The 26,644-nt window shown below is 51.1% G+C and overlaps 1 protein-coding gene and 1 pseudogene across 2 annotated transcripts; one reads left to right on the forward strand and one right to left on the reverse strand.

Annotated features, from left to right (window-relative positions):
- Nucleotides 1-1,429: 1,429 nt before the first annotated feature.
- Nucleotides 1,430-7,413, reverse strand: CUNH11orf95 (chromosome unknown C11orf95 homolog). Of its 2 annotated transcripts, XM_032879307.1 has the most exons (6): nucleotides 7,052-7,413; nucleotides 6,564-6,917; nucleotides 3,879-4,376; nucleotides 2,936-3,322; nucleotides 2,156-2,698; nucleotides 1,430-1,917 (listed from the first exon to the last, which is right to left on the reverse strand). In XM_032879307.1, exons 2-6 carry the CDS (start codon nucleotides 6,700-6,702, stop codon nucleotides 1,454-1,456), a joined length of 2,031 nt encoding a protein of 676 aa, XP_032735198.1. In that variant the 5' UTR covers nucleotides 6,703-6,917; nucleotides 7,052-7,413; the 3' UTR covers nucleotides 1,430-1,453. The 2 variants fall into 2 exon arrangements, with proteins under 2 accessions (XP_032735198.1, XP_032735197.1); XM_032879306.1 differs by having other exon boundaries at nucleotides 6,564-7,413.
- Nucleotides 7,414-11,355: 3,942 nt separating this feature from the next.
- Nucleotides 11,356-21,884, forward strand: LOC116880599 (annotated as a pseudogene).
- The last annotated feature ends 4,760 nt before the right edge of the window (nucleotides 21,885-26,644 follow it).

Raw genomic sequence — 26,644 nt, forward strand, 5'->3', positions numbered from 1 at the left:
CCCCTGGCCCCAGGTGCCGGGGCCCCTCTGCCTCCAGGCCTCCCCAGCAAGTCCCACCTCCCCACTTTCAGGCTGTAAGACCAATAGAACTGGCCTGGCCATGTGAAGAGCAGACACAGGCCCAGAGACTCCAAGAAAGGCCTTAAGAGTCACACATTAGTGCGGGATGTTTAGGGTCCCCCATCCCCACCTGTCCTCACTCCTTCCTCCTTTCGGTCCTTTCTCCACCACCTCACAGCTTATCTCTGATACACGTATAATAAATAAGACATTTGCACGTAAGGGTGACTGGGACAGCTCTCTCCCCGCCCCTCTCCCTTTCATATAAAAGCATTAAATACAGTTTCAAAATAAAATACAAAGAGCAAAAAGGGCCTGATCTCGGGGCCACCTGTTCTCCACAGGAGAATGAATCTACACGCCCCACTCGGACCTGCCTGGGAGATCGCGGGGCCCCTTCCCGGCCCCACCGGGCCTGGCGCTGCCGCGGGGAAGAGAAAGGAAGGCCGAGGCCCGGCCCCAGGCCCTTGGGGGCTGAGAATGGGTGGCACGTCCACCATGTACGAAGGGGGACAAGGAGGGGACGGGAATAGAACTCCAACTGCCGGGACCTCCAGTGCCCCGGGCTCGGACCAACGGGGACCCTAGAGCAGGAGCGCCTGACTGGGTTTAGGAGAAAACGGAGGTCTTCGGAGCAGGAGAGGAGCAAAGGAGAAAAGTGCTAATCCCTTTACAAGATCGGGGTCCAGGAGGGCGCGGCAGGAGCAGGGGAGCCGGAAGGGGCCGCTGGGCGCGCTGTCCCCAGAGCCCGCCCGGGAGGCTGGCGCAGCTGCCGGGGCCCCGGCCCAGCTCCGCCCCCGCCTCTGGCCGCCCGCCCGCCGGCGGTCCAAGCGTCCTCCCCGCCCCGGGCGGGCTCCCGAGCCCCGCCGCCCCGCCCTCCGCTGGAGGCCCTCGTCCGCAGTCCCGGCCTACGAGCGGCCGCGAATACCAATGAGGACGCGGGAGCGGCCGCCCCCCGCCCGGGGGCCGTGCCTGCCGGCGTGCAACGCTACAGGGAGCTGGGCCCCGAGGCCGGCGCGGCCCTCCTGCCCCCCACCAACCCCTACCCCGCCCTCGGGGCCCTAATACTGACAGTCGGCACCCCCCACACGGGCCTGGCGCGGGATAGGGCTGCAGGCCCTCCGTGCACACGCTTGGCGGCCGCGCTGGCCTCTCGGGAAACGTGGGGCCCCGAGCTTTCCTCGGCGCACCGACCGGCCCGGGGTGGGGGGGCTCCGGGGCTGCGAGCGGAACCCGCGACCCCCTCCGAGTCCTATCTCCGCCCGGCCCGGCCAGCGGGGCGGGGGCAGCGGCGCCGGCGGTCAGGGCCGCGGGAAGCAGGGAGTCCGGGCCCGCGGGCCAGCGGAGCACAGGGCGGAGCCGACCCGCCCGCCCCGCCCGCCCGGCGAGCCCGCTACGCCCGGCAGACGGCGCCCGCTTTGAGGTCCGCGCCGCCGTCGCGCGGCGCCGGGGCCGGCGGCCCGAAGCCCTCGTGGCCGTAGCAGCGCAGCGCCGCCTCCTCGTAGGCCTCCAGGATGGTCTGGCGCTCCTCGGGCGTGAAGTCCATGGAGAAGGGGTGCACCTGCAGGATGTGCCGCTTGATGGTGCTGACCTTGAGCGTGGCCAGCGCGCCCCCGCACACCATGCACACCAGGCCGCGCCGGCTGCCGTCGTAGTCCATCAGGTACTCGCCCCGCCAGCGCGGCTGGTAGTTCCGCCGCTGCTCTCGGCTGCGGGGCGGGGGCGGCGGCGGCGGCGGCGGCGGCGGCGGGGGCAGCGGCGGGAAGGCGAGTCCTCCGGACTCTTGGCCGTCCTCGTCATCCTCGTCGTCCTCGGTGGGCCGTTCCGACGGCTCCCCTGGGGAAAGCGGGACATCGCCTAGGAAGGGACAAAGGAGCGCATTGGAGCCGGCAGAGGGCCAGCGGCCCGCGTCTCGCGCCTCAGCTCCGCCGCCGCCCACCTGGGGCCTCCGGTCCCGTCCTCCCGGTTATGCCCTTCAGCCTTCCGCTCTCCCCACCCCCTTCCACCCAAGCACTCCCAGCGCTCGGCCCCCGCCGGGCCCGGGTCCCTGCCCCCACTCTCCCGCGCCACCTGCTCTGGCCCTGCGCCAGCTCACCCCACCACTCCTCCTCCTCTGGCTCCTCCTCCTCTTCCCCACCCCCCTCCTCGGCTGTGCGGGGGGCGGCAGGGTCCCTGGGGGGCTCGGGGCGGGGCAGCCCCAGGGCCAGCAGGTGAGCGGCCTTCTGGCTCCACTCCTGGGCGATGAGGGCCCTGACGGGCCCGCTGAGGCGCGTGGAGCCCGGGTGGCGCTGGCGGATGTGCCGCTTGATGGTGCTCATCTTGAGCGAGGCCAGCGCGCCCCCGCACACCATGCACACCAGGCCGCGGCGGCCGCCGTCCAACTCCATGAGGTACTCCAGCCGCCAGCGCTCCTGATAGCGGCGACGGTGGTCCCGGCCCCGTGGCGACCGGCCCGGGACCCCCACCCCCTCGCCTTCCTCCTCCTCCTCCTCCTCTGCGGGCCCGGGCCTCTCAGGGACCCAGCCAGACTCTTCCTTTTTTACGTCTGGGGGACTGAGGTCCTGAGAGGAGAGGGCTCCAGCAGTGGGAGCGGGGTCCCGGCTCTTTCTGGTCAGGTCCTGGGGGACGAGGTCATCGTCTGTTGGGGAAGGGGTGAGGGAGAAGGGCTCAGCCTGGTGGCAGGGTTGCCCTTACCCACGCAGAGGGGTCCTCACCCCAGCCCCAATCTAGAGGCCCCAGCCGGTGTGGGGTGTATGTATGTGTCTGTGTCTGGGGGTGGGTGGGTGTAGACAGGAGTCCCTCCCGGTTTTGGTCATAGACCCCACTTTGCAGCCCTAATATGGGGGGGCTCTTGGCCCTGGGAGGGGCCTCGCACCTGGTGGGGACCGAGGGAGCTCAGACAGTGTCTTGGGCTGGCCACCCCAGGCTTGCAGCAGGGTGCTGCGCTGCAGGCCGCTGAGCCCCAAGGAGCTGGGGTGCACCTCCAGCACGTGGGCTCGGATGTCGTCCAGGTGCAGGCTGGGCAGTGCCCGGCCACAGGCCATGCACACCAGCCGGTTCCCCCGAGGGTCATAGTCCATGAGACACTCTGCCCGGAACCAGTTCTGCAGGGACTCCTTCAGCCTCCGCTCCAGCCGCCGGGCCCCCAGCCCCCTGCTGCCCCCGGCCCTCCGGGAGGCTGAGAGGCGCCGACGCCGAGCCCGGGGTGCCACTGGGCCCCCTCGCCGCTGGCATCGGCTGCCCTCACCAGCTGGGGCTTTGCCTGAAAGGGTTGGAGGGAGGGAAGGAACTGAGATGCTGGCCCTCCAGGGAGCGCCCCACCCCCCACTGCCACAGCCAGGTCCTCCACTAGCCTCTCCCTCACTCTATACTCTGAGCCCCAGCCTGACCTTGGCCCTGCTCTTCCTCTCTCCTGAGGCCTGAACTCCTCCAGCTCCTGCCCTGCACACAGACCGGAAACTCTACCCGCTCTGCCCTGACACCCAGATTCTAGCCCCTTCCCCGGACTTCACTGTCAAGCCATACCTTTCCAGCACCCTCTACTCCCAGCCTTCCCCCCAGCCCCACCTATGCCCCCACCTCCACTCTCCTTGATCCTTCTAAAACCACAGAAGGCCAAGACCATCAGAGATGCTGCAGACCCCTTCCTCTCACTGTCCCGCCCCCAATACTGTACAAGAAGGACAATAAGCAGACCCCCACCCGACAGAGAGCAGTGACTCCCTCGAGAAAGTGAGTTAGTTGGCGGAGAAGCCAGGGCTGGCCCCACGGGGCCCCGCCCACCACCCAGGCCCCTGCCTCTCCAGGTCCTGTGTTACCTGGGCCCTTGGGTGCGCAAGCTTGCAGGCTAGCCCCCTCCTCCTCCTCTTCCTCTTCCTCTTCCTCCTCCTCCTCGGCCCCCTGGGCCCCCAGGCCCTCGGACTCTCCACAGGCCCCCAGCCCCAAGTGGGCATCCCAGCTGTTGCTGATGACTTCCTTCTCCCGGGGACTCCAGTGCAGGGAGTAGGGGTGCTTCTGGCGGATGTGCCGCTTGATGGTGCTGAGCTTGAGCGTGGCCAGGGAGCTGCCGCACACCATGCACACCATGCCGTGCCGGGCGGGGTTGAAGTCCATCAGGTACTCCAGCCGCCAGTGGTCGTGGTAGTAGCGCCGGTGGTCACGGCCAGGGATGCGGCTCTTCCCAGGCCTCGAGGCCCGGGCCTCACAGTGGTCTGAGTATTTCCTCCCTGAAGATGCCGGGCCCCTGGCCCTGGAGGAGGGCAGGGGGGCACTCCCCCAGGACCCCAAGGCACCCCCATCCAGCTGAAGATCTTGCCCTGAAGGGGAGGGGGGAAAGGGAGACAGTTTTTCAATGCCTGATATCCAGGAAACAACCCAGGGCTGGGACTCTGCAGAGAAGGGGGGGGGGGGGGGGGGGGGGTTGGGGGGGGGGGGGGCGCAGGAAAAGGATGGCAACAGCAATAAAAGGGATGTGGGAGAGCCCCGGAGTCAAAACATTGGCCCTTTACAAAGAGTGAGGACCCTTTAAGAGAGGACCAAGAACAAAAGGATGCAGGGCACTGCCGAGGGACTAGCTCTGACTTTTTAAAAAATAAAGTGAAGGCCAAGGCGGCAGCCAGCTCTGTATGGCCCCCTTTCTGGCGGCAAGCTGTGAGGGAAAAGCCAGGAGAGCAGCAGGCCGGGGCGGTTATGGAGCAGAGCGGGCAGTGGCAGAACAAAGGGGGCATCTGTCTGCATCCAGGGCTGCACACGGGACCCACCCGTCTGAGGCCCCAGCCAGGAGGGCCCCACCCAAACATCTTCTCCCTTTTTCCAATAATGCCTCAAAGGCAGCCTTCTGAGAGTCCCCTTTGGGGGGGCTAAGCATGGCCAGTTTCCCAAATACAGGCACCCCTGGGAGGGGAGGGATCCCCAAGACAAAGCTGTCAACACCTCCAGGGAAAGGAGTTTCTAGGACCCTGGCATCCCTAGACTCTAGGGAGAGCCAATGACCCTGCAAGGGGATGGCTCGAGGGAAGGGAGTGGCCACCACCCACCAAAGCCCATTAAGTCTTACTGGGGATTTATTTTTTGCTCTCTCAGAGAACCAGCCACTGCCCGGCAATCAGGGGGCAGGCACTGTAGAGGCCCAAGCACAGCACACTAAGCCAGCGGTGTGCCCTTTTGCCAAAAGGCAGACACCCCCAAGCAGTCCCCCACCTTCCCTGCAGTTTGGACTCTGTTTTATTTAGAAAAGGGTTTCCTGGCCACATAAGCTGAATGGACAAGTGTGGTCATGCTCCCACTGGAGAATCTCAGGGTCAGAGAAACAAAAGACAGGACCAGAGAGGGCTCCTGTCACCATTGTGGGTTTTTTGTTTGTTTTGATTTAAGTAGATCCAAAGAAAAAAGCACTGGCTTCAAAGTCAGAGACCTCGGTTCCCGTATGGTTTCACTGGTAACTTGCTCTGTGATCTTTGATAGGTCATGTGGCTCTCTGGGCCTCAGCCTCTTTGTCTGAAAAGGCACTGGAGAGCTAGCTGGTCTCCAAGCATCCTTCCAGCGTCGGATCTAAGCGAGTCTAAGGTGGATTGGCCCTTTAAGAGCCCAAAAAAAGGGGAGGAGCTGAGATTCTTTAAAAACAAAAGGGGATGGGGAGTTTCTGGGAGGGGAGCTCCGAGATGAGGGCAGTCTCCCTAGCCCGGACTGAACCGTCATGGGTCTTCTTCAGGCGGGGACCCGGCAACAGGGGAATGAAGAACCACAGCGTCCTCAGAGAGCGAGCGGGGAGGACGGGCTGGTCCTACTATAGCTGACAAATTGTGGCAAAATTTTCTTAAAAGAAGGGAGGCGATAACGCGCGGACAGGAGGGGGTATCTGCCTTTGTGAGCGAGCCCATCCCTTTAAAAACTACCCGCGGTGGGTTAAGGTAGCGGTGGGCCCCCCGAGGCTCCAGCCAGCGCTTTCCTAGAAAGAACGTTGGGGCGGGGTGGGGGGTGTTGGAGAAAAAGGTTTCCTGTCTGTAAGCAAGGCCACGGGAGGGGAGGAGCAGCCCGACTTAAAGCAGCGGAGTTCCCAGCTCAGCTCCTCTGGGGGAAGCCCCCCGAAAGGGACCCCCCAGTCTGGGCAGACTTTTAAGAGACAGCCGGATAAGGGAGACCACCTGGGAGTCTGAAAGAGAAAGGGGCGGGGGCGCAAGTCCAACAGCCCAGAGCGCGCGCCCCGTGGCGTCCGGCCGGGCCCTTTGGAGACCCCTAGGCCTGGCCTTGAAGACGGGGGCCGCGGGGCCCTTTAAAGGGGAGGGAATCCGCCAGAGCCCCGCAGGCGGACCCCGGTAGCTGGGCGGGGGGCTCCCCTGCTGGCCCTGCAGGCGCGATCCGCGCCCGCCAGGTGGCGCCCCCGGCCGCCCTGCCCGCGTCCCCCCCTTTGTTCGGCGGCGGAGAGGGGCCCGGAGCCCGGAGCCGCAGCCCTCCCCTCCCCCCATGCCGGGGCCCCCGCCCGAGCCGCCGGCCCCAGCTCTTACCGCCGTCGTCCTCCTCGGGTTCCGCGCCGCCGCTCGATCCGGCGGGCGGCAGCCGTCGGCCCCGTGCGGAGGCCGCTGTTGGCCCGGGGCCGCCCCTGCCGCCGCCGCTCCGGCTCCGGTGGTCCCCGCCGGGCTCCATGCGCTGCGCTGCGGAGCGGGGCCCCGGGGCGGCGGGGCGCGGGGCCGCGGGGCCGGCGGCGGCCCGCGCGGGGCGCTCGGTGCTCGGGGCCCCGGGGCGCGGGGCGCATGCACGGGGCGGCTGGCCGCACGGACGGCTGGCTGCTCGCTCGGCGGCGCGGGCTGGACCGGGGTGGGGACTCCTGTCTGGGGCCCCTGGGGCTCCTTTAAGGGCTCCTGGGTAAATTTAAAGGGGCCGCGCGCTATTTCCTCCTGCCAGCTCGCGGGGGGCTGGAGGGGAGAGGCGGGAGGCGACGAGCTGGCCCGAGGCTCCGCAGCCGGCGCCCGCCCCGGACGTTGGGAGCACAGACCTCGCCGCCCTCGCGGGCCCGTACCGCCGCCTCCGGGGCTCCGGTCCCGGCTCCTGAAGGGTCACTGAAGTGGCGAGGGGCGCTCGCGTCCTCTGCGACGCGCTTCCACCCGGGCTCGGCTCGCAGCCACTGCCCCCTCGGGGCATCTCAGCGCCTGGCTCCCCGCACCCGTGCCGGCCGGAGACCGCCCGGTGGGAGGCCCAGGGTCCCCGCCGGGGCTGCCTCCTCCCGCGCGAGCTCGGCGCGGGCCCCAGAACGGACGCGACTGGCAGGGGCCCCAGATGGCCGCGGCCCCGCCGAGAGGGTGGAGCCGCGGGGGCGGCCGCGCCCCCTCCCGCGGGAGCCGCCCCGGAGCGCCGGGAGTTCGGGCTCCTCCATGGGAGGGGCGGACGGGCGAAGCTCCCCGAGAGCCGGCCGGGGGCGGGGGCCGCAGCTGCAGAGACTCAGGCCGGGAAGAGGGGGCGCGCAGTAGACTCGGGGAAAGCCGGCTGCGCCGGGGCCCGACGCTGCGGGACGGAGGGGGCCCCAGACTGAAAGCCGGGAAGAGAGGGCGTGCGCCGCGGTGACTCAGGCTCCGGCCCCCGGAGGCCTGGGGGTGCCAGACGAGGCCCTTGACGCGCCCCCAAAACCCCCGCCCGGCCCGAGGAGGCAAAGAACGCTGACCCCGGGCGGGGTGTCGAGCACCTCGGGACGCGCGCCACCACGGCTGCGAAGTGCTGGGGCGCACCCTGGCCGCAAGCCCCGGGATGCCTCGGGGCCCCCAGCTCCCAGGAAGCGGAGAGAAGGGATCCCGAGAAGCAGCGCGGGGCGCGGGTCTTTCCGCGAGGACCCGCTGAAGGAGCAGGTGCTCGCTTTGCCTGTGGTTGGTCGCCCACAACAAAGGCGATTCCTAGAGATCCAAATTACAGGGTGCGGAGGCCATGCAGGGTCTTATTATCTCGAGGTGGGTTTTATGCTTTTCCCTGGGGAGGTACCCAGAGATCCGTTAAAGAAGTCACCGTGGACAGACTCGTTCGCCCATCCAGCACCTACTGTGTGCCAACACGCTTGTAGGCGCTGGGCGGTGAAGGAGACAGACAAGACTGATACTGTTTATGACTTAACAGGCACCAACGGCTTATAAAAAGGAAACAATTCCCGCCCTTCGGGAGCCATGGGAAATATTAAATTACTTGGAACACAGGAAGCCTATCCCCTAAGCGTTCGTGAAGAGTGGCCCAGAACTAAAATTTCTTAAGTACTTGAAGGTGTCTGTCACCACTTGGAGATGTTCCCACGATGACCGGGGAGAGATATATATCTCCTTGGGTAAACTGAGTCTCAACCCTCCAGCTCTGTTCTCTGCACTGCTGGCCTTTCTTTCAGGTTGGAACTGCGCTGTTTGCAGCCTCTTGGAACTCTGGGACCCTGATGGTGATGACAGACAGTGCTATGAGATGGGGGATTCTTTGGTTCATTATGTCCTTCACTTGTGCCGATCCTCGGCCCTAAAGGGAAAATGAGATACAGACCTGACCTTCAAATGCTCCTAAGTCTGGGTTTAAAAAAAAAAAAAAAATCACAAAGGTAACCCATGACCAGGACTGGCCACTGTGCAACACTCTGGCTATGTGTCCTGCCGGTTCTCTATCAGTATAAATAGGATATTTTTTTAAGAATTTTATTTTTAAGTAATCTCCACACCCAACGTGGGGATTGAACTCACAACCCCCACATCAAGAGTTGCTCTACCCATGAGCCAGCCAGGCGCCCTTAAGTAGGATCATTTTATTTGTTACCAAAAGAAAGGTATCAAAGCCACCCGGAGCCATTTTTTTTAATGCGTGGTGCTTCTCTCCTTGTCTACATCCAGCTCGGCTCCAGAAATGGCTCCCAGCTCTGTAGTCATGAAGCATTCTCACCAACTGATGCTTACAGCCACCCTGTGAAGATAAAGCTTTGTTCTCATCCCGGAAAAAATTACCTAACACAGCCGGGGAAGGGGGTGGGGATGTTTCATTCGCCCTTCGGAACAGATCTTCCCTTACAGGGTCTCCTGCAAGATGGGCAAGCAGTAGTAACCAGGACCACACTGGGGCTTCTCATGAGACCTATGGACTTTGGGCTCCATGTGTATCTTCCTCTAGTTAAAAAAAAAAAAAAAAAAAAAAAGATTTAATAGATTTTTGTGGGCCCTTCAAACTTCTTTATTTTCTCTGATGTGAGGAAAGATAATGCCTCTTCTTTGAGCCTTGAATGTTAGTTTTCTCTTCTGATTTTAAAAGTAAATTCAAATGTTTCCATGAGCCCCTATAGCTATCGGAGGTTCTAGGCACTATGTCCTCAGTGCCTGATGGTTAGCCAGGCTCGACTGCAGCACAGTGTGATAAGAGCCGAGAGGGAGGCCTTCCAGTCGGAGGAGACATCTAGGGAAAATACTGAGACAAGTCTTGAAGGGCTGCAACCGGGTTGCCCGGAGGAGAAAGGAGCTGGGGCTTTCCTAGCCAAGGCCAGGGAAGTGCCTGGGGTGAAGGGTTTCCCGTGGAAGAGACAGAAGAGGAAATAGGAATGAGCAGGACCAGGGCCTTGGGCGCCGAGCTGAGAGTCTGCATTTGTCCTGAAGGCATGAGGAATGCCTGGAGCCGGTGTGCAAGGCGTTCTGGAGGCAGCCTGAGAACACGAGGGAGGGAGAAAGGAGGGAAAGATGGGGACACTGGCAAGCAGTCCACAGACTGCAGTGCAAGTAACATGAAGGCAGCGGAGGGGAGGCAAAAGGTTCAAGTGGGGCCACAGTACGTGTGTGCCATCTTCCCAGCACACAAGGGGGCGATCTGGGGGCGAAATGTCACCTGTGCCCGGGGCTGAGTCATGCACCCCGCTGTCTCCCAGGAGGAGAGGATACCTCTTCTCACCAAGGAGCAAGGCATAAAGCAAGCATGCACCTGAAAGCTGCTTCCACTCAGAGGGGGCGTCCTTCCCTAATTCACAAGCCCCAAAGGGGCCCTTTTCACGAATTTTTAACAAAGACCCCCTTCGAGGCTAGCCACTGTCCTAGATTGAGCCAACGAGAGGGTAGAATCCACAGGACATGGAGCAGGGTTCAATGTGCTGATCAGAGAAAGACCAGGCTCACTCCCAAGCCTCGGGATGAGGGGGGACAGGAATATAAAAGACAACATAGATTTGGAGGGTGGAGACACAATGAAGTCTGGGAAAAGATAAACTGAGGCATATTAAATTTTTAGGAATTTGTTTGCACAAAATCGATTCAAGCGGGGCAGCGCCAAACCAGAGTGGTTAGAAGCACTCTGTCAACGGGAGCTGGAGAAAGACTAATAGAGAAGAGTCGGAAGCAAAGTAAGGAAGGTATTGATTGGCTATAGCTTGAACTCCTGGTGGCTGTTGGCAATCGGTTGCCTTTAGGTCGCACTTTGGTGACCTTGAGGTAGTTACAGGCTTAGATCTGGGTTTGCTTACATAGGTGCCAAGGGTGAGAGGCACCTCTGTCTAATGGCCTCCTTGCTGAATTAATTTAACAATGACTTCCATTTGGTCATCCTTGCATGGTAATAGATGGACCGCAAATTCAGTACCGGTACCACTCTCAGTCACTATCAGAGTTAAATTGTTCTTACCGTAACGTGAAGTTCGTGGTTATGATGTCAAATTCATCGAAGAATTGCTTTGGCCATTCGTCTGTTGTGCATCTTTTCTTTTTTTAATTTATTTATTTGGGAGAGAGAGACAGCAACAGAGATAGCAAGAGAGCGCACTAGCATGGAGGAGAGGGAGAAGCAGGCTCCCTGCTGAGCGGGGACAATGACCTGAACCAAAGGAAGACACTTAACAGACTGAGCCACCCAGGTGTCCCTGTTGTGCGTCTTGTTTCTTGTTCCTTCAAGCATGGGGAGACTATCCAAGGTGCTGATGGCTGCAAACATGCGTGGACGATCTCGGAGAGAACTCAGTGCCCCAGACAGATATGATAATGCTGACTGTGAATAGAATAATGCCAAGAGGCTGACATCAACTCTTAGCCAGGGTCCCCATGAGCCAATCCAACCAGAACCATCTAAGTCAAAGCATGTAACTGATGAGGCACCAAACTGTTCTAGCCAGGTAGCCTGTTTGCTAATCTCTCATATTTGAGTGTCTACACAACTGGAAGTTGATCCAGGGGCAGTAGAAGGTTCTTTACTGAGGTACAGACATCTCCTTTTTCAGCCAGCAAGTAACCGAAAGCAATTCCGTTGCCGAAAACCACGTTAACGAGAGACTTTAGGGACATCTGTTGTCCAACCACGGCCTGAGCGGTAGACTCAGCGATGGTTGCCAAGGTCAAGGACAAGTTTTTAACCACATATTTGTTTGTACTCTCTCAGGCAAAGGAAGAAGGGACCGTCCCAATGACACCTATCCAGAGGGAACCATCTGCTGGTAAACTTCTTAGTCATAGTATAAATTCAAAGGAGCAGACCAATGTTGAGTTTCTGAGGTATGATGGAGGGTCAGTGAAACGGTAAATATAGCAACCACACATTCACACAGCCCTTGCACCCTCCTGCTGTCAAGACAAGTGGGCCAAGCTTAGAGGCCATTGCCAAAACCTCCACATGTGAGTAGTAGCTAGGAGATATGCCTAGGGCTCCTTCATAAGTATTAGCATGTATGGTGGGCCCGTTGGTGTTAGCATCATTCAACCAAGACTCAAATACTGTATTATTGCATATTGAAAGACCACCTGAACATAGAGGCCCAAACGTAAGCCTAAAAATGGTCTGATAAACACGGACTGCTCTGTATTGTCTTTCATATACATTCCCCCGGCCCCCACCAACAGATCTCATTTTCCCATCCCAGGTTTAGGTAAAATTGAGGCAAAGAATGAAGGTCTGTGGATTTAGCATTTTAACTTTATAAAAGGGGCCTGTGGGAAATTTTAGGCATACAGTGGCATGTGGGATATCAGTGAAATTACTTGTAGGGTGAACTAAGGGGGTCTCTCTCGTAAAATCCTGATGTTGGCATGGCATGACCAAGCGAGCAGTTAGCCAAGTTTCCTGTAGTAGTATTGTTTGTGAAATTCCAATTATAGTGCTGCCTTCCCCTGCTTTAATAGAGAGAAAAGCAAATAGCAAATAGATAAAAGGGATAAAGATTTCATATTGGAGATGAAGATCTTGATCTGGTATCTTGGGAGAGCTGTCTGCCTTAAGATGTTGATGGCTTCTGGGGAGGAATCTCCCCAGTCTGTTTTAATTTTAGATCTCTGGCTGGAATGCAGTCCCAAGAGTCTGGAGGAGCCCTTTTCCATTGGGATATGGGGACCCAAGGTTCAAGTACCTCAAATTTGGCTGCCACCTGGGTAGTGAGGAGAACCTGGTGTGGCCCCTTCCAATGAGGTTCAAGGGCAATCTTTCTTAAGTGTTGTTTCCAGAAGACCCACTCTCCAGATTCTAACTCATGGGAGGTTTGACCATCTGTAGAGGGATCACAGAAAGCTTACTTTACCTGGTGGAAATACACTTCGGCATAATGAATTAAAACTTTACAATACTGAGTCATATCAGAATTTGTGAGTACGGGAGACACATGAGTTTCCTTTTTTTTTAGCACCTTTTTTTTTAAAAGATTTTATTTATTTATTTGACAGACAGAGATTACAAGTAGGCAGAAGGGCAGGCAGAGAGAGAGAGGAGGAAGCAGGCTCACTGCTGAGCAGAGAGGCCGATGTGGGGCTCAATCCCAGGACCCCGAGATCATGACCTGAGCCGAAGGCAGAGGCTTTAACCCACTGAGCCACCAAGGCGCCCCAACACATGAGTTTCTATCAGCCAAAGACATGGGTCTTTCTGTTACTATTTCCTTTATAAAGCATTACTTTATGCCTTCCCCAAAGTATTGATCTAATTGCCATCAAAGCCAATGGTAGAACTTTTAGCCGTGGCAATCTAGTTGACTTTGTTAATTTAGGTAGCTTTGGAAGAAATGGGTTCCCCTGTCACTGGCAATCTCTCCTAGGATACCCCATAAGGAAATATATTTTCTAAAAGTTTCTTAGTCATGATTATGGTGTCAGCCATCCTGCATGGGAAGTTTTCAATCCATCCCAAGAACATACAGCTGCAAGAACATACTGATAACCCATTGCAGGGAAAAATTGAATGAAATCCATTTGTAAGTCTTCACATGCCCCAATAGGTGGTGGGGATGCTCCATCTAACTTAATGGTCTTTCCAGGGTTATGGTTGGACAAATCAGTCCCCAAAACTGGCTAACCAATTTGGTAGCCAAAATTGGTAAACCAGTTATGCGACCTCAGAGCAGTTACCTGCCCCCCATAGTTTTTTGTAATTTGGATCATTTCATCTGTCCCACAATGAGTCGCAGAATGTAGGGCTTTCAGTGATGGCATTTAGAAAGAACCCAGCAGCCACCTGGGCCCTCAGTGAGTCATCTAGTTTTGCACTTGCACCCTCATTCATTCAAGTTGCCTACTGGAATAATTTTAGTGCTGGTCGATTTAGCATAGAAGTCCGCTAGAGTACTTCTTGATACTCAGCTTCTATATTCTAGTAGGATCTTCGATGTTAATCATTGCAAGTTGTTAGGGAATAGAATAGCAGGGAGTGGTTCATTTATTTCTCGGGGCCCATTTTTGATGGGGGTTTCTTTAGAACTCTCTGTTTCCATAACATGCCCAAGTCATGGGCCATCCCATAAGTATGCATGCTATCAGCATAAATGCTTATTGATTTTACTGTGTGTAGCTGACAAGCCTGGGGTCGGGCATGTGGCTTTGCTTCATCACACAGACTTGAGTTGGGAAAGATTTCCCCTTCCAATAGTTTTAAGATTTTATGTATTTATTTGACACAGAGAGAGAGAGAGAGCAGCACAGACAGGGGGAGCTGCAGAGGAAGAGGGAGAAGCAGACTCCCCTGTTGAACAGGGAGCCCAATTCAGGGCTCGATCCCAGGACCCAGGGATCATGACCTGAGCTGAAGGCAGACGCTTAACCATCTGAACCACCCAGGCACCCCCCACCTTTCCAATAGTTTTATTGAGTTGTTACAGCATATCATGCTCAATATTTCTCTAGTGAACTCTTAGCGTGGGACCCATGCGCCAAGAATATCACCTCTGGGTTTTCCAGTGTGTCCTATGAGTCAGTGCAAGCCACAACCTCACACCCACCCAGGTATGGCGGTCCGTCCCTTTGTCAGTTAGGGAAAGTAGAGTAGCAGAGCTGGCTGAGCAAGTTGCCAACCACTTAAGGTGGAGGTCAGAAGATGAGAGGAGAAGCTTCTCATAAAGCATAAGTCTACCTGCTGAGAAATGTTGAGCCTGATCAGAGAGCATGGGGTACTTGGAAGTGTTCTGCCAGGCTAGCTGTTGTGGCCAGTGCTTTCCAACAGTTTGGATGTGGTCTGGCTACTGGGTTTAACTGTAAGCTATAGTAAGCAACCAGTCCATGTTTTCCCCCATGCTGCTGTGTTAGAATTCCTAGAGTCCTCTTATCATGCTTCTGTACAAATAAGATAAAAGATTTAGTATAACTTAGGAGCCCTAGGGTGAGATTTTGTTGTAGGGCTAATGTTAGTTGGCTAAAGGCTTGCTCACGATTATCTTCCCAGGGTAAGGGCTCTTGTAGGGACCCTTGTAAGCTCATACAGGGGAGTTGCAATGAGAGAAAATTTTGGAACCCAAGATACACAATATCCTACAAATCCAAGGAAATTCCTTTATTGTCACTTAGTTGTGAGTCTGGGGAGGTCTGGGATAATCTCTATTCTTTCAGGTGAGAGACAGAGATTGTTTTTGCAACCAAACAATGTCCTAGGTTGGGGGCCTTGCCTTTGGAGAACTGCAGTTTTTCATTGGAGGCCTATGGGCTTTGCAAGCCAAGTGCTGTAATAGACAAATCAAATCTATTTCCCCAATGCCTTCCTAGGGGGGATGTACCAGTAGGTCATCTCCATACGGAATGACTGTAGAGTTGTTAGGGAACTGTAAGTTTGCCAAGCCTTGATGTTAATAAAACCTGTGAAAAAAATAAGGACAGGCCTTCAGCAATCCAGGTATACTGTTGGTTTTTCCAAGCGAAGGTGGATAAATATTGATTCTTCTTGTCAGCTGGGCTCCTACAGAAAGGGGAGCTGAGAGCCACCACTGTGAACCATTTTCAGTCTGTAGGTACATTAGACAGCAAGGTGTTGGGGATTTGGAACTCCAGGGATCCTTGGTATCACAATTTTACTGACTGTACCCAGATCTTGGACAAAGCTCCAACCTCATCCATTTGATTTTTTTTTAAGATTTTATTTATTTATTTGAGAGAGAGAGTGAGAGAGAGAGAGAGTGGGCAAGATCGAGAGCACATGAGCAGGGGCAGAAGGAGAGGGAGAAGCAGGCTTCCCTGCTGAGCAGAGAGCCTGACCCCGGGGCTGGATCCCAGGACCCTGAGATCATGACCTGAGCTGAAGGCAGACACTTAACCGACTGAGCCACCCAGGTGCCCCTATTTGATTTTTTAATGGGTAAAATGGGAGCATTACAGGAGTCAGGCCTTGCTTCATTTAGTCTTCTCCAGCTGGTGAGCACCATCAGATACCTTCTGGTTTTAATGGATATTAAGTCAACTTGGGCATGGATTTGAAATATTTGTATGGGTTCAGCTCTCTTAATTTTGCCTTTGTTGGTTGAAGAAAAAGCCCATAGGCATTCAAGCACTTCTGAGAGATCAGGGCTCTCATGCTTTCTTTTTTATTTTATTTTTAAAATTGTTCTTATTTGTTAAGAATTTAAAATTTTTAAAAATTTTATTTATTTATTTATTTAGAGAGAATGAGAGCAGCAGGAGGGGCAGAGAGAGAGAGAGAGAATCCCAAGCCGACTCCACACTCAGCGGGGAACCCCACATGGGACACTGAGATCAGGATCTCAGCTGAGATCAAGAGCCGAACGCTTAACTGCACCACCTGGGCTCCCCAAAGGTCATTTCTCCTGAGTTAAATTTTACATGACTCCTCAATTTGGAAAGCAGATCTCATCCTCACAGTTTTACTGGGGCAGGGCCACACAGGACGAGAGTATGGGTCCCCAAAAATGGTCCTAGTGTCATCTGGACTGGTTTAGATACCTTTGAGCTTGCTTAGAAACCCTCACTACAGGAATACACTCTTTACTCCGAGGGGTTTGCCCCTTTATGAAAGCAGGGTCTCACGTGGATACAGTGGCTCTGGACTTCACTGACATTAAACAGGCTCCTCCATGAATGTTCACCTTAGTGCCCCCTTGCTCATTTAGAAGCATCATGGGGAGCAATTTACCTGAAAAGCCCTCATAGCCCATCAATCCTTATGATTATTTTGATAATCTGATTTTGCAAGACTTCCCCCAGGGGGGAAACAATTTGGATTCATAGGTGGAAGTCCATGAAAAGATGGGTTCAGGGGGCACCTGGGTGGCTCAGTTGTTAAGCTTCTGCCTTCAGCTCAGGTCATGATCCCAGGGTCCTGGGATTAAGCCCCACATTGAGCTCCCTGCTCAGCCCCCCTGCTTGTGCTCCCTCTCTCGGTGTGTCTCTCTCTGTCAAATAAACAAATAAATAAAATTTTAAATTAATATATAATGTATTATTTGCCCCAGGGGTACAGGTCTGTGAATCATCAGGCTTACACATTTCACAGAACTCACCACAGCACATACCCTCCCCAATGTCCATAACCCAGCCACCCTATCCCTACCCCCCACCCACCGCCCAGCAACCCTCGATTTGTTTCTTGAGATTAAGAGCCTCTTATGGTTTGTCTCCTTCCCCATCGCATCTTATTTCATCTTTTCCCTCCCTACCCCCCATGACCCCCCACCCTGCCTCTCAAATTCCTCATATCAGAGAGATCGTATTATAATTGTCTTTCTCTGATTGACTTATTTTGCTCAGCATAACACCCTCTAGTTCCATCCAGGTCATTGCAAATGGCAAGATTTCATTTCTTTTGATGGCTGCATAATATTCCAATTGTTGTATAGCTGTACCACATCTTCTTTATCCATTCATCTGTTGATAGATATCTAGACTCTTTCCATAGTTTGGCAATGTCCATAGTGGACATTGCTGCTATAAACATTCAGGTGCACATGCCCCTTCAGATCCCTACATTTGTATCTTTAGGGTAAATACCCAGTAGTGTGATTTCTGGGTTGTAGGGTAGCTCTATTTTCAACTTTTTGAGGAACCTCCATGCTGTTTCCCAGAGTGGCTGCACCAGCCTGCATTCCCACCAACAGTGTAAGAGGGTTCCCCTTCTCCGTATGCTTGCCAACACCTGTTGTGTCCTGACTTGTTAGTTTTAGCCATTAGTTTTAGCCATTCTGACTGGTGTGAGGTGGTATCTCATTGTGGTTTTGATTTGTATTTCTCTGATCCCGAGTGATGTTGAGCACTTTTTTATGTGTTTATTGGCCATCTGGATGTCTTCTTTGCAGAACTGTCTGTTCATGTCTTCTGCCCATTTCTTGATTGGATTATTTGTTCTTTGGGTATTGAGTTTGATAAGTTCTTTATAGATTTTGGATTCTAGCCCTTTACCTGATATGTCATTTGCGACTATCTTCTCCCATTCTGTCAGTTGTCTTTTGGTTTTGTTGACTGTTTCCTTTGCTGTGCAAAAGCTTTTGATATTAATGAAGTCCCAGCCGTTCATTTTTGCCCTTGCTTCCGTTGCCTTTGGCGATGTTTCTAGGAAGAAGTTGCAGTGTCTGAGGTCAAAGAGGTTGCTGCCTGTGTTCTCCTCAAAGATTTTAATGGATTCCTACCTCACATTGAGGTCTTACATCCACTTTGAGTCTATTTTTGTGTGTGGTGCAAGGAAGTGGTCCAGTTTTATCCTTCTGCATATGGCTGTCCAATTTTTCCAACATCATTTGTTGAAGAGACTGTCTTTTTTCCATTGCACATTCTTTCCTGCTTTGTCAATCATTAGTTGACCATAGAGTTGAGGGTCCATTTCTGGGCTCTCAATTCTGTTATATTGATCTATGTGTCTGTTTTAGTGCCAGTACTGTACTATCTTGATGATTACAGCTTTGTAATAGAGCTTGGAGTCTGGAATTGTGATGCCACTAACTTTGGCTTTCTTTTTCAACATTCCTCTGGTTATTCAGGATCTTTTCTGGTTCCATAAAAATTTTAGGATTATTTTTTCCATTTCTTTGAAAAAATCGATGGTATTTTGATAAGGAGTGCATTAAATGGGTAGATTGCTTTAGGTACCATAGACAGTTTCATAATATTTGTTCTTCCAATCCATGAGCATGGAACATTTTTCCATTTCTTTGTGTCTTCCTCAATTTCTTTCATGAGTACTTTATAGTTTTCTGAGTACAGATTCTTTGCCTCTTTGGTTAGGTTTATTCCTAGGTATCTTATGGTTTTGGGTGCAGTTGTAAATGGGATCGACTCCTTAATTTCTCTTTCTTCTGTCTTGTTGTTGGTGTATAGAAATGAAGCTGATTTTTGTGCATTGATTTTATATTCTGACACTTTACTGAATTCCTGTATGAGTTCTAGCAGTTTTGGGGTGGAGTCTTTTGGGTTTTCCACATAAAGTACTATATCATCTGTAAAGAGTGAGAGTTTGACTTCTTCTTTGCCGATTCAGATGCCATTTATTTCTTTTTGTTGTCTGATTGCTGAGGCTGGACTTCTAATACCATGTCGAATAGCAGTGGTGATAGTGGACAGACCTACTGTGTTCCTGACGTTAGGGGAAAAGCTCTCATTTTTTTCTCCATTGAGAATGATATTTGCTGTGGGTTTTTCATAGATGGCTTTGATGATATTGAGGTATATTCCCTCTGTGCCTACACTGTGAGGGGTTCTGCTCAAGAAAGGCTGCTGTACTTTGTCAAGTGCTTTTTTAACATCTATTGAGAGTATCATATGGTTCTTGTTCTTTCTTTTATTAATGTATTGTATCACATTGATTGATTTGCAGGTGTTGAACCAAACTTGCAGCCCAGGAATAAATCCCACTTGGTCGTGGTGAATAATCCTTTTAATGTACTGTTAAATCATACTGGCTAATATTTTGGTGTGAATTTTTGCATCCATGTTCATCAAGGATATTGGTCTGTAATTCTCCATTTTTTTCATCTTTTTAAAAAGATTTTGTTTATTTATTTGAGAGAGAGAGAGAGAGACATAGTGAGAGGGAACACAAGCAAGGGGATCTGCAGAGGGAGAGGGAGAAGGAGGCTCCCTGCTCACGACATGGGGCTCGATTCCAGGACCCCGGGATTATGACCCAAGCCGAAGGCAGGCGCTTAATGACTGAGCCACCCAGGCTCCCCTAGGGTTAGGTTTTATACTTGAGACCTTTCTTGTTTCTTTTTTTTTTTAATTTGTATTTATTTTTTTTCTTTTCAGTGTTCCAGAATTCATTGTTTATGCACCACACCCAGTGCTCCATGCAATATGTCCCCTCTATAATACCCAACACCAAGCTCACCCAACCTCCCACCGCCATCACCTCCAAAACCCTCAGTTTGTTTCTCAGAGTCCACAGTCTCTCATGGTTTGTCTCCCCCCTTCTTGTTTCTTGAGAAAGGCTTATATCGCTATATACTTTCCTCTCAGGACCGCCTTTGCTGTCCCAAAGATTTTGAACAGTTGTGTTTTCATTTTCATTTGTTTCCATGAATTTTTTCAATTCTTCTTTAATTTCCTGGTTGACCCATTCATTCTTTAGAAGGATGCTCTTTAGTCTCCATGTATTTGAGTTCTTTCCAATTTTCCTCTTGTGGTTGAGTTCTAGCTTCAGAGCATTGTGGTCTGAAAATATGCAGGGAATGATCCCAATCTTTTGGTACCAGTTGAGACCTGATTTGTGACCAGGATGTGATCTATTCTGGAGAATGTTCCATGTACACTAGAGAAGAATGTGTATTCTGTTGCTTTGGGATGGAATGTTCTAAATATATCTGTGATGTCCATCTGGTCCAGTGTGTCATTTAAAGCCTTTTTTTCCTTGTTTATCTTTTGCTTGGATGATCTGTCCATTTGAGTGAGGGGGGGGTGTTAAAGTCCCCTACTATTATTGTATTATTGTCAATGTGTTTCTTTGATTTTTTATTAATTGGTTTATATAACTGGTTGCTCCCATATTAAGGGCATAGATATTTAAAATTGTTAGATCTTCTTGTTGGACAGACCCTTTAAGTATGATATAGTGTCCTTCCTCGTGTCTTAGTATGGTCTTTGGCTTAAAATCTAATTTATCTGATATAAGCATTACCACTCCAGCTTTCTTTTGATGCCTGTTAGCATGGTAAATTGTTTTCCATCCCCTCACTCTAAATCTGGAGGTGTCTTTGGGTCTAAAATGAGTTTCTTGTAGACAGTATATTGATGGGTCTTGGTTTTTTATCCATTCTGATACCTGCATCTTTTGATTGGGGTATTTAGCCCATTTACATTCAGGATAACTATTGAGAGATATGAATTTAGTGCCATTGTATTGCCTGTAAGGTGACTGTTACTGTAGATTGTCTTCATTCCTTTCTGGTCTGTGACTTTTAGGCTCTCTCTTTGCTTAGAGGACCCCTTTCAATATTCCCTGTAGGCTGGTTTGGTGTTTGCAAATTCTTTTAGTTTTTGTTTGTCCTGGAAGCTTTTTATCTCTCCTTCTATTTTCAAAGACAGCCTAGCTGTATATGGTATTCTTGGCTGCATATTTTTCTCGTTTATTGCTCTGAATATGTCATGCCAGTCCTTTCTGGCCTCCTAGGTCTCTGTGGATAAGTCTGCTGCCAATCTAATATTTCTACCGTTGTATGTTACAGACCTCTTGTCCCGAGCTGTTTTCAGGATTTTCTCTTGTGTATTTTGGTCTGTTAAAAGAAACTACCTTCCAAAATTTTAAAGAAAGAGAAACTCATATATGTATATTTTCATTTGTTTCCATGAATTTTTTCAATTCTTCTTTAATTTCCTGGTTGACCCATTCATTCTTTAGAAGGATGCTCTTCTGGAGACTAGAACAAAGCCATGTGCTAGGTTTAGGGTATATTTTGATCTATTAGAAGAAATTGTATCCCAAAATTTTAAAGAAAAAAAAAAACACCTATATATATACAAATAATAAGGTTAAATACAATGAAGGGATAAAATATGACTATAACAATGAAATTTTAAAATATTTTTAAAGGGTATTGATAAGATAAAATAGTTAAAAGTTAAAATAGCCTTACCTCTGAGGAGACCAAGTACCTTCAAGTGACAGAAGTGCTCCACAAACTAAAGCTATAGAGTAGAGGGATATTGAGAGAAGAGAAGCAGCCAGCCTCGGGCCACTCCACCCCAAGCAGCAGCCCCCACTCTTCCCCTAAGCACAAGTCCAGAGGCTGGTTCACTTCTGGTCCTTCCACAGCCTTACCTGGCCTAAATCCTGGCACCATGGATTCTGCAAGTGGGGACAAGGACAAAAACTTGGTGGATAAATGCAGCCTTTTTGGACCAAGATCCCTCCAGAAGTCTGATTCAGGAGGTTTTGCCATCCAGACTTAGAGAGGAGCCCAGAAGCCTTCTCCAATGGAACTGATCCATGTCCAGGCCATCCAAATGGTCAAAGATCCAGCAACCTTCAAGCCACCCAAGATGGACATCCTATTGATGAAAGGGAAGAAACCACTGCTGCGGACCCATAATCTCAAACCCCGTGACTTAAATGTGCTCACACCCACTGTCTTCTAGAGCTCTTTGTATTCCAGGGACTCTGGATAGAGGGTATCTTGTACCGAACTCCCCTTTTACCTTGGCTTTGACATAGGAGAGGTTTTTTTGTTTGTTTGTTTTTTAAAGATTTTGTTTATTTATTTGACAGAGAGAGATCACAAGTAGGCAGAGGCAGGCAGAGAGAGAGGGGAAAGCAGGTTCCCTGCTGAGCAGAGCGCTGGATGCGGGGCTCGATTCCAGGACCCTGGGATCATGACCTGAGCCAAAGGCAGAGGCTTTAACCCACTTTTGCTTTTAAAACCTCTTAAACTGAAGGTAGAGCTGGAGATATACTTGGTTTTTGAGAAATGTTAGTGCAAAGTTTGTCCTTGTGTATGTGTGAAAGAAACCATTTTGTATGGTTTAAAGTTAAATAATCCTGGTGATGACGTATGGGGGACCTCATTAGTCATTTTTGTATCATTTACCTTAGACGAGAACTTTGATGATTGCTTACTAGATAAATAATATTCCTGTTGTTCGGGAACTGAGGCTTCTTGACTTCTTTACCACTGTAAACATGTGCGTGACCTAGCCACGGAGTAGAGGTGTGCCCGAACTAGTTGAGATTTTGATCCTCTTGACTGTGCTCCAGGCTTGTCAACTGGGGGGTCTGAGATCTGTTTGGCAGCCAGGGCAGCAGGGTCCCCCCACCCACCCACTTCCTGGGCTGAAACCGGAGCATTCTTGTGTTTGGTAGCCTTCCAGGTCACTTTGTCCTGCAGCCACTTCTTACCAAAGCACTTCTGGCCAGTGCTGTTGGAGGGATGCTTCGCTTTTCTGTGTCTCAGAACAAACACTAGTCTTGCTTATCCTATTTTGCACTTTTAAAGATTTTATTTATTTATTTATTTATTTGACAGACAGAGATCACAAGTAGGCAGAGAGGCAGGCAGAGAGAGAGGAAGGGAAGCAGGCTCTCCGCTGAACAGAGAGCCCGATGCAGGGCTGGATCTCAGGACCTGAGCCGAAGGCAAAGGGTTTAGCCCACTGAGCCACCCAGGCGCCCCTCCTATTTTGCACTTTTAAAATGAAATTAATTTACCTCCAATTTGATTGAAAACTCCCTAAGGGAGAAAATTCAGGCTACTGGTTTGGTATAGATAAATGGATGTTAAACTTTTTTCAGGTATGCGCAAGGTGATACCTATGTTTAGATGGTAGTCTTGAGGTTCACGTGAAACTAGTGTCATCCTATTTTGATTTTTTTTTCTATTTTAATTTTCTTGTTCAGGCCAGGCATAAAACTTTTTTTTTTTTCGCGAAGTGCAAGAATTTTTAATTTTTCTGTATGAAATCATTGCCCCCAAGAAAGAACTACATACTTTTATAAATAAGTTGCAGAGGAAAAGAACTAAGGAAGCCACTTTATTTCTCCTCACCATGTATGTGTTCAGTCATTGTCTTAAATCCAGTCTCAAATTCCCACTGTTTTTTTTTTAAGATTTTATTTATTTATTTGACAGACAAAGATCACAAGTAGGCAGAGAGGCAGGCGGGCGTGGGAAGCAGACTCCCTGCTGAGCCGAGAGCCCTATGCTGGGCTGGATCCCAGGACCCTGAGATCATGACCTGAGCCAAAGGCAGAGGCTTAACCCACTGAGCCACCCAGGTGCCCCCCGCCCCCCGCCGTTTTTTGTTTTGGATTCTATCATGTCTACATAAGGAGCTGAGCCAACCTTCCCATAGAGAAGCCCTGGAGTCTAAAATGATCAGAACAATTAATTTATTTGTGTCTTCAGTTATGCTTGTATCTCTTATTTGTTTTGACAATAAACAAACTTCTTTTTTTTTAAGGTTTTATTTATTTGTTTGACAGATAGAGATCACAAGTAGGCGGAGAGGCAGGCAGAGAGAGAGAGAGAGAGGAGGAAGCAGACTCCCCGCTGAGCAGAGAGCCCGATGCGGGGCTCCATCCCAGGACCCTGGGATCACGACCTGAGCCGAAGGCAGAGGCTTTAACACACTGAGCCACCCAGGCACCCCAATAAACAAACTTCTTAAACTGCTTTCTCAAAAAAAAAAAAAAGTTAAAATATGAAAAAGAAAAAATTTTAAAACAGAATAAGAAAAAAAAATTAAAAAAATATAACTTTGAAAGACTAAAGGATCATGGGGGAAAAGCCATGAATGCCATGTGTTGCTTTCCCCTAGCTCTGAAGTTCCTTGGTTCTCATCGATCGGTCAACTCTGTTTTGGTTGGATGTTCTTGCTGATCTTCTGGGGAAGGGCCTGTTGCCTTGATTCTCAGATGTCTTTGCTTGAGGCGGAATTGCACCGCCCTTGCCAGGCGCCAGGCTGAGTAATCTGCTCAGGTTCGCTCTTGGATCTTTTGTTTCCTGAGCGCTTTCCGTACAGCTTTGGAGGATGGGAATGAAAATGGCGGCCTCCCAATCTCTGGCCCAAAGGAGCGGAGAGCTCGGGCCCTGCTCCTCAGTGCGCCCTTGGAGAAAAGCGTTCAATCCCTCCCATGTCCCTGGTCTCTGGCCACACTCCAAGCTCACCCGCCTATGACCAAGCGTTTCTGTCTCTGGCACATGGCCCCGTTTGGAGTCTCCAAACCCAGCAGATTCCTGCCACGCACTCCCGCGCCACTCTCCCTGAAGGTGAGTCTCCCCAGATCTGTCGCTTGTGGGATCCTTGCTTGAAGAATAGTGGCCCAACTGTGCCACGGATCATGGCCTAAGGTAACCCCGAGCTGAGAGCGTACTCCTCAGCTCTGTTTCTGTAGCAGCTTCCCTGCTCCAATACCTGCGAACTCTGCCACACTCAGACACCTTCAATCCTTCTGTGACCCCGAGGGACCTGAGACCACACTGTCCCTGCGAGGGCTCCACCTCCTGCTTAGCTCTGGAGTGATGTCCTTCAGTGGAGTAGACTTCTAAAAGTCTGGATTTTGTGCTCCGCTGCTCCACTGCTTGCCGGGAGCCGGCCCCTCCCCCCGCAGTCTATCTTCCCTTTGCTTCGAATTCACTTCTCTGCTCATCATACCTTCAGGGAAGTGGTCGATTTTCTGTTGCTAGAATTGCTTCTCTTCCTCTCTTCTATCTCCTGTTGAGTTTGTAGGTGTTTGGAATGGTTTGATAACTATCTAGCTGAACTCCTGGGACCTAATGAGAGATATCTCAGTCTCCTACTTCTCCACCATAAAGATCTTTAAAAAAAAAAAAAAGAAAGAAAGGAAGGAAAAAAAGGAAAGATGGGTTTACCAGGGGGCATTCCTTTGGTTCCCATGCCCCTGGTCATTTACAACACAGGCCAGCATTCCGGGGTGCAGTATTCCTGTCTGGAGGAGCTCTAGGTCTGTTGTATGTCCTCTATGCCATAAGTGTATTGGCTTTTGCATTGTACCTGGCTTTGCATTTTTTTCAAAATGCTCAGCAAGGGGGATGGCTTTCTAGCCTAGCTTCTGTTCCTTTGTCAGGCTACCTAGTTTGGACCCGAGCCTGCTAACGAAAAAGGAAGTCAGGACACTTTTCTGTGCCTGGGTGTCATAAAGCCAAGAGCGTTTCGCCAAAAGTGTTTCCAGTCTTGTCTTATAGTGTGAGCCTGGCTCATCTTTCCTTTGTTTGCAAGATGGGATGGTAGACCAGTCAGTGTTTTGAGGAAGTCCTCTCAGATAGGTCTTGGGCTATTTTTCTAGTACCTTTTGGCCCATCCTTGGCAGAGCAAGTAGTATGTGGGTCTTTAATATTGCTCTCAGTATCTTCCCATTTGGCTTCAGCCATCCATTTTTGGGTGATACTGGGTCCTAATGTCGTATTAATAAATTGGAAGAGATCTGGGAGCACCAGACATAAGTTCCAATTAAATTCTAAATTCCTGGGGCACCTGGCTAACTCAGCTGGTAGTCATATAAGGTCATGATCTTGGGGTCATGAGTTTGAATCCCATATTAAGGGTAGAGTTTACTTCCAAAATAAGTAGGTAGGGGCACCTGGGTGGTTCAGTCAGTTAAGCATCTGCCTTTGGCTCAGGTCATGGTCTCAGGGTCCAGCCATGTCGGGCTCCCTGCTCAGTGGGGAGTCTGCTTTTCCCTCTCCCTCTACACTTCCCCCTGGCTTGTGCTCTCTCTTGAACAAGCTTTCTGTCTATCTCAATCAAATAAATAAATAAAACCTTAAAAAAGATGTATAAAAAGTACTCTAGGTCATCTTCTGAATGAAAAGGCAATTGAGTAAAGGGATTCATAAGTTCAGAATATTTGGAGAGGGAGTAAGGGAAGGGGCAATCAGACAAGTTAGTCAGTGTGCCTTATAGATTGACTATCAACTTGTTGCATAAGGTTTTCATTTTCCTTTTGTAAAGAATCTTTTAAAGAGGCAATTTTTTATTCACTTAGCTTTTTAAAAAAGATTTTATTTATTTATTTATTTGAGAGAGAGAGGGTGTGAGCATAGGGAGGGAAGAGATAGAGGGGGACGGACAAGCAAACTCCCTACTGAGCAGAGAGCCTGATGTGAGGCTCGATCCCAGGACCCTGAGATCATGATCTGAGCTGAAGGCAGCCACTTAACTGACTGAGCCACCCAGGAGCCCTTATTCACCTAGTTTCTTAGAAGCTTCTTCATATCAATAAAATATGCATTCTGTTGTTTTGGAAAAATTTGGGATACTTTCTTTCTAGAGGAATTTTCAGATTATCTTTAGTAAGGTTAGCCCACTGGTTCAAAAAACGCAGGTTCTGGGGCCATAATTTTTATACCTATAGGTAGCTAGATGGAGATATAGGTCCTAGATGGAGGAGGTCCCAGGTTGTTTGGATTCAGAGGAATGTATTTTTTTCTTTTTTTTTTTTTCCCTTGTTCCCCGAGGCTTTGCCCTGGACCCAGTCC

Source organism: Lontra canadensis, unplaced genomic scaffold (assembly GCF_010015895.1).
Source record: "Lontra canadensis isolate GAN:19392208 unplaced genomic scaffold, GSC_riverotter_1.0 scaffold66, whole genome shotgun sequence".
Lineage (NCBI taxonomy): Eukaryota > Metazoa > Chordata > Mammalia > Carnivora > Mustelidae > Lontra > Lontra canadensis.

Bases quoted from the DNA above. Each gene is read 5' to 3' on its own strand.
- CUNH11orf95 (XM_032879307.1), bottom strand. From the start codon at position 6,702: ATGGAGCCCGGCGGGGACCACCGGAGCCGGAGCGGCGGCGGCAGGGGC. The intron at 3,323-3,878 runs GTAACACAGGAC...CAACCCTTTCAG, and splicing joins TTGCGCACCCAAGGGCCCAG to GCAAAGCCCCAGCTGGTGAG. The intron at 1,918-2,155 runs GTGAGCTGGCGC...GTCCCTTCCTAG, and splicing joins AGAGGAGGAGGAGTGGTGGG to GCGATGTCCCGCTTTCCCCA.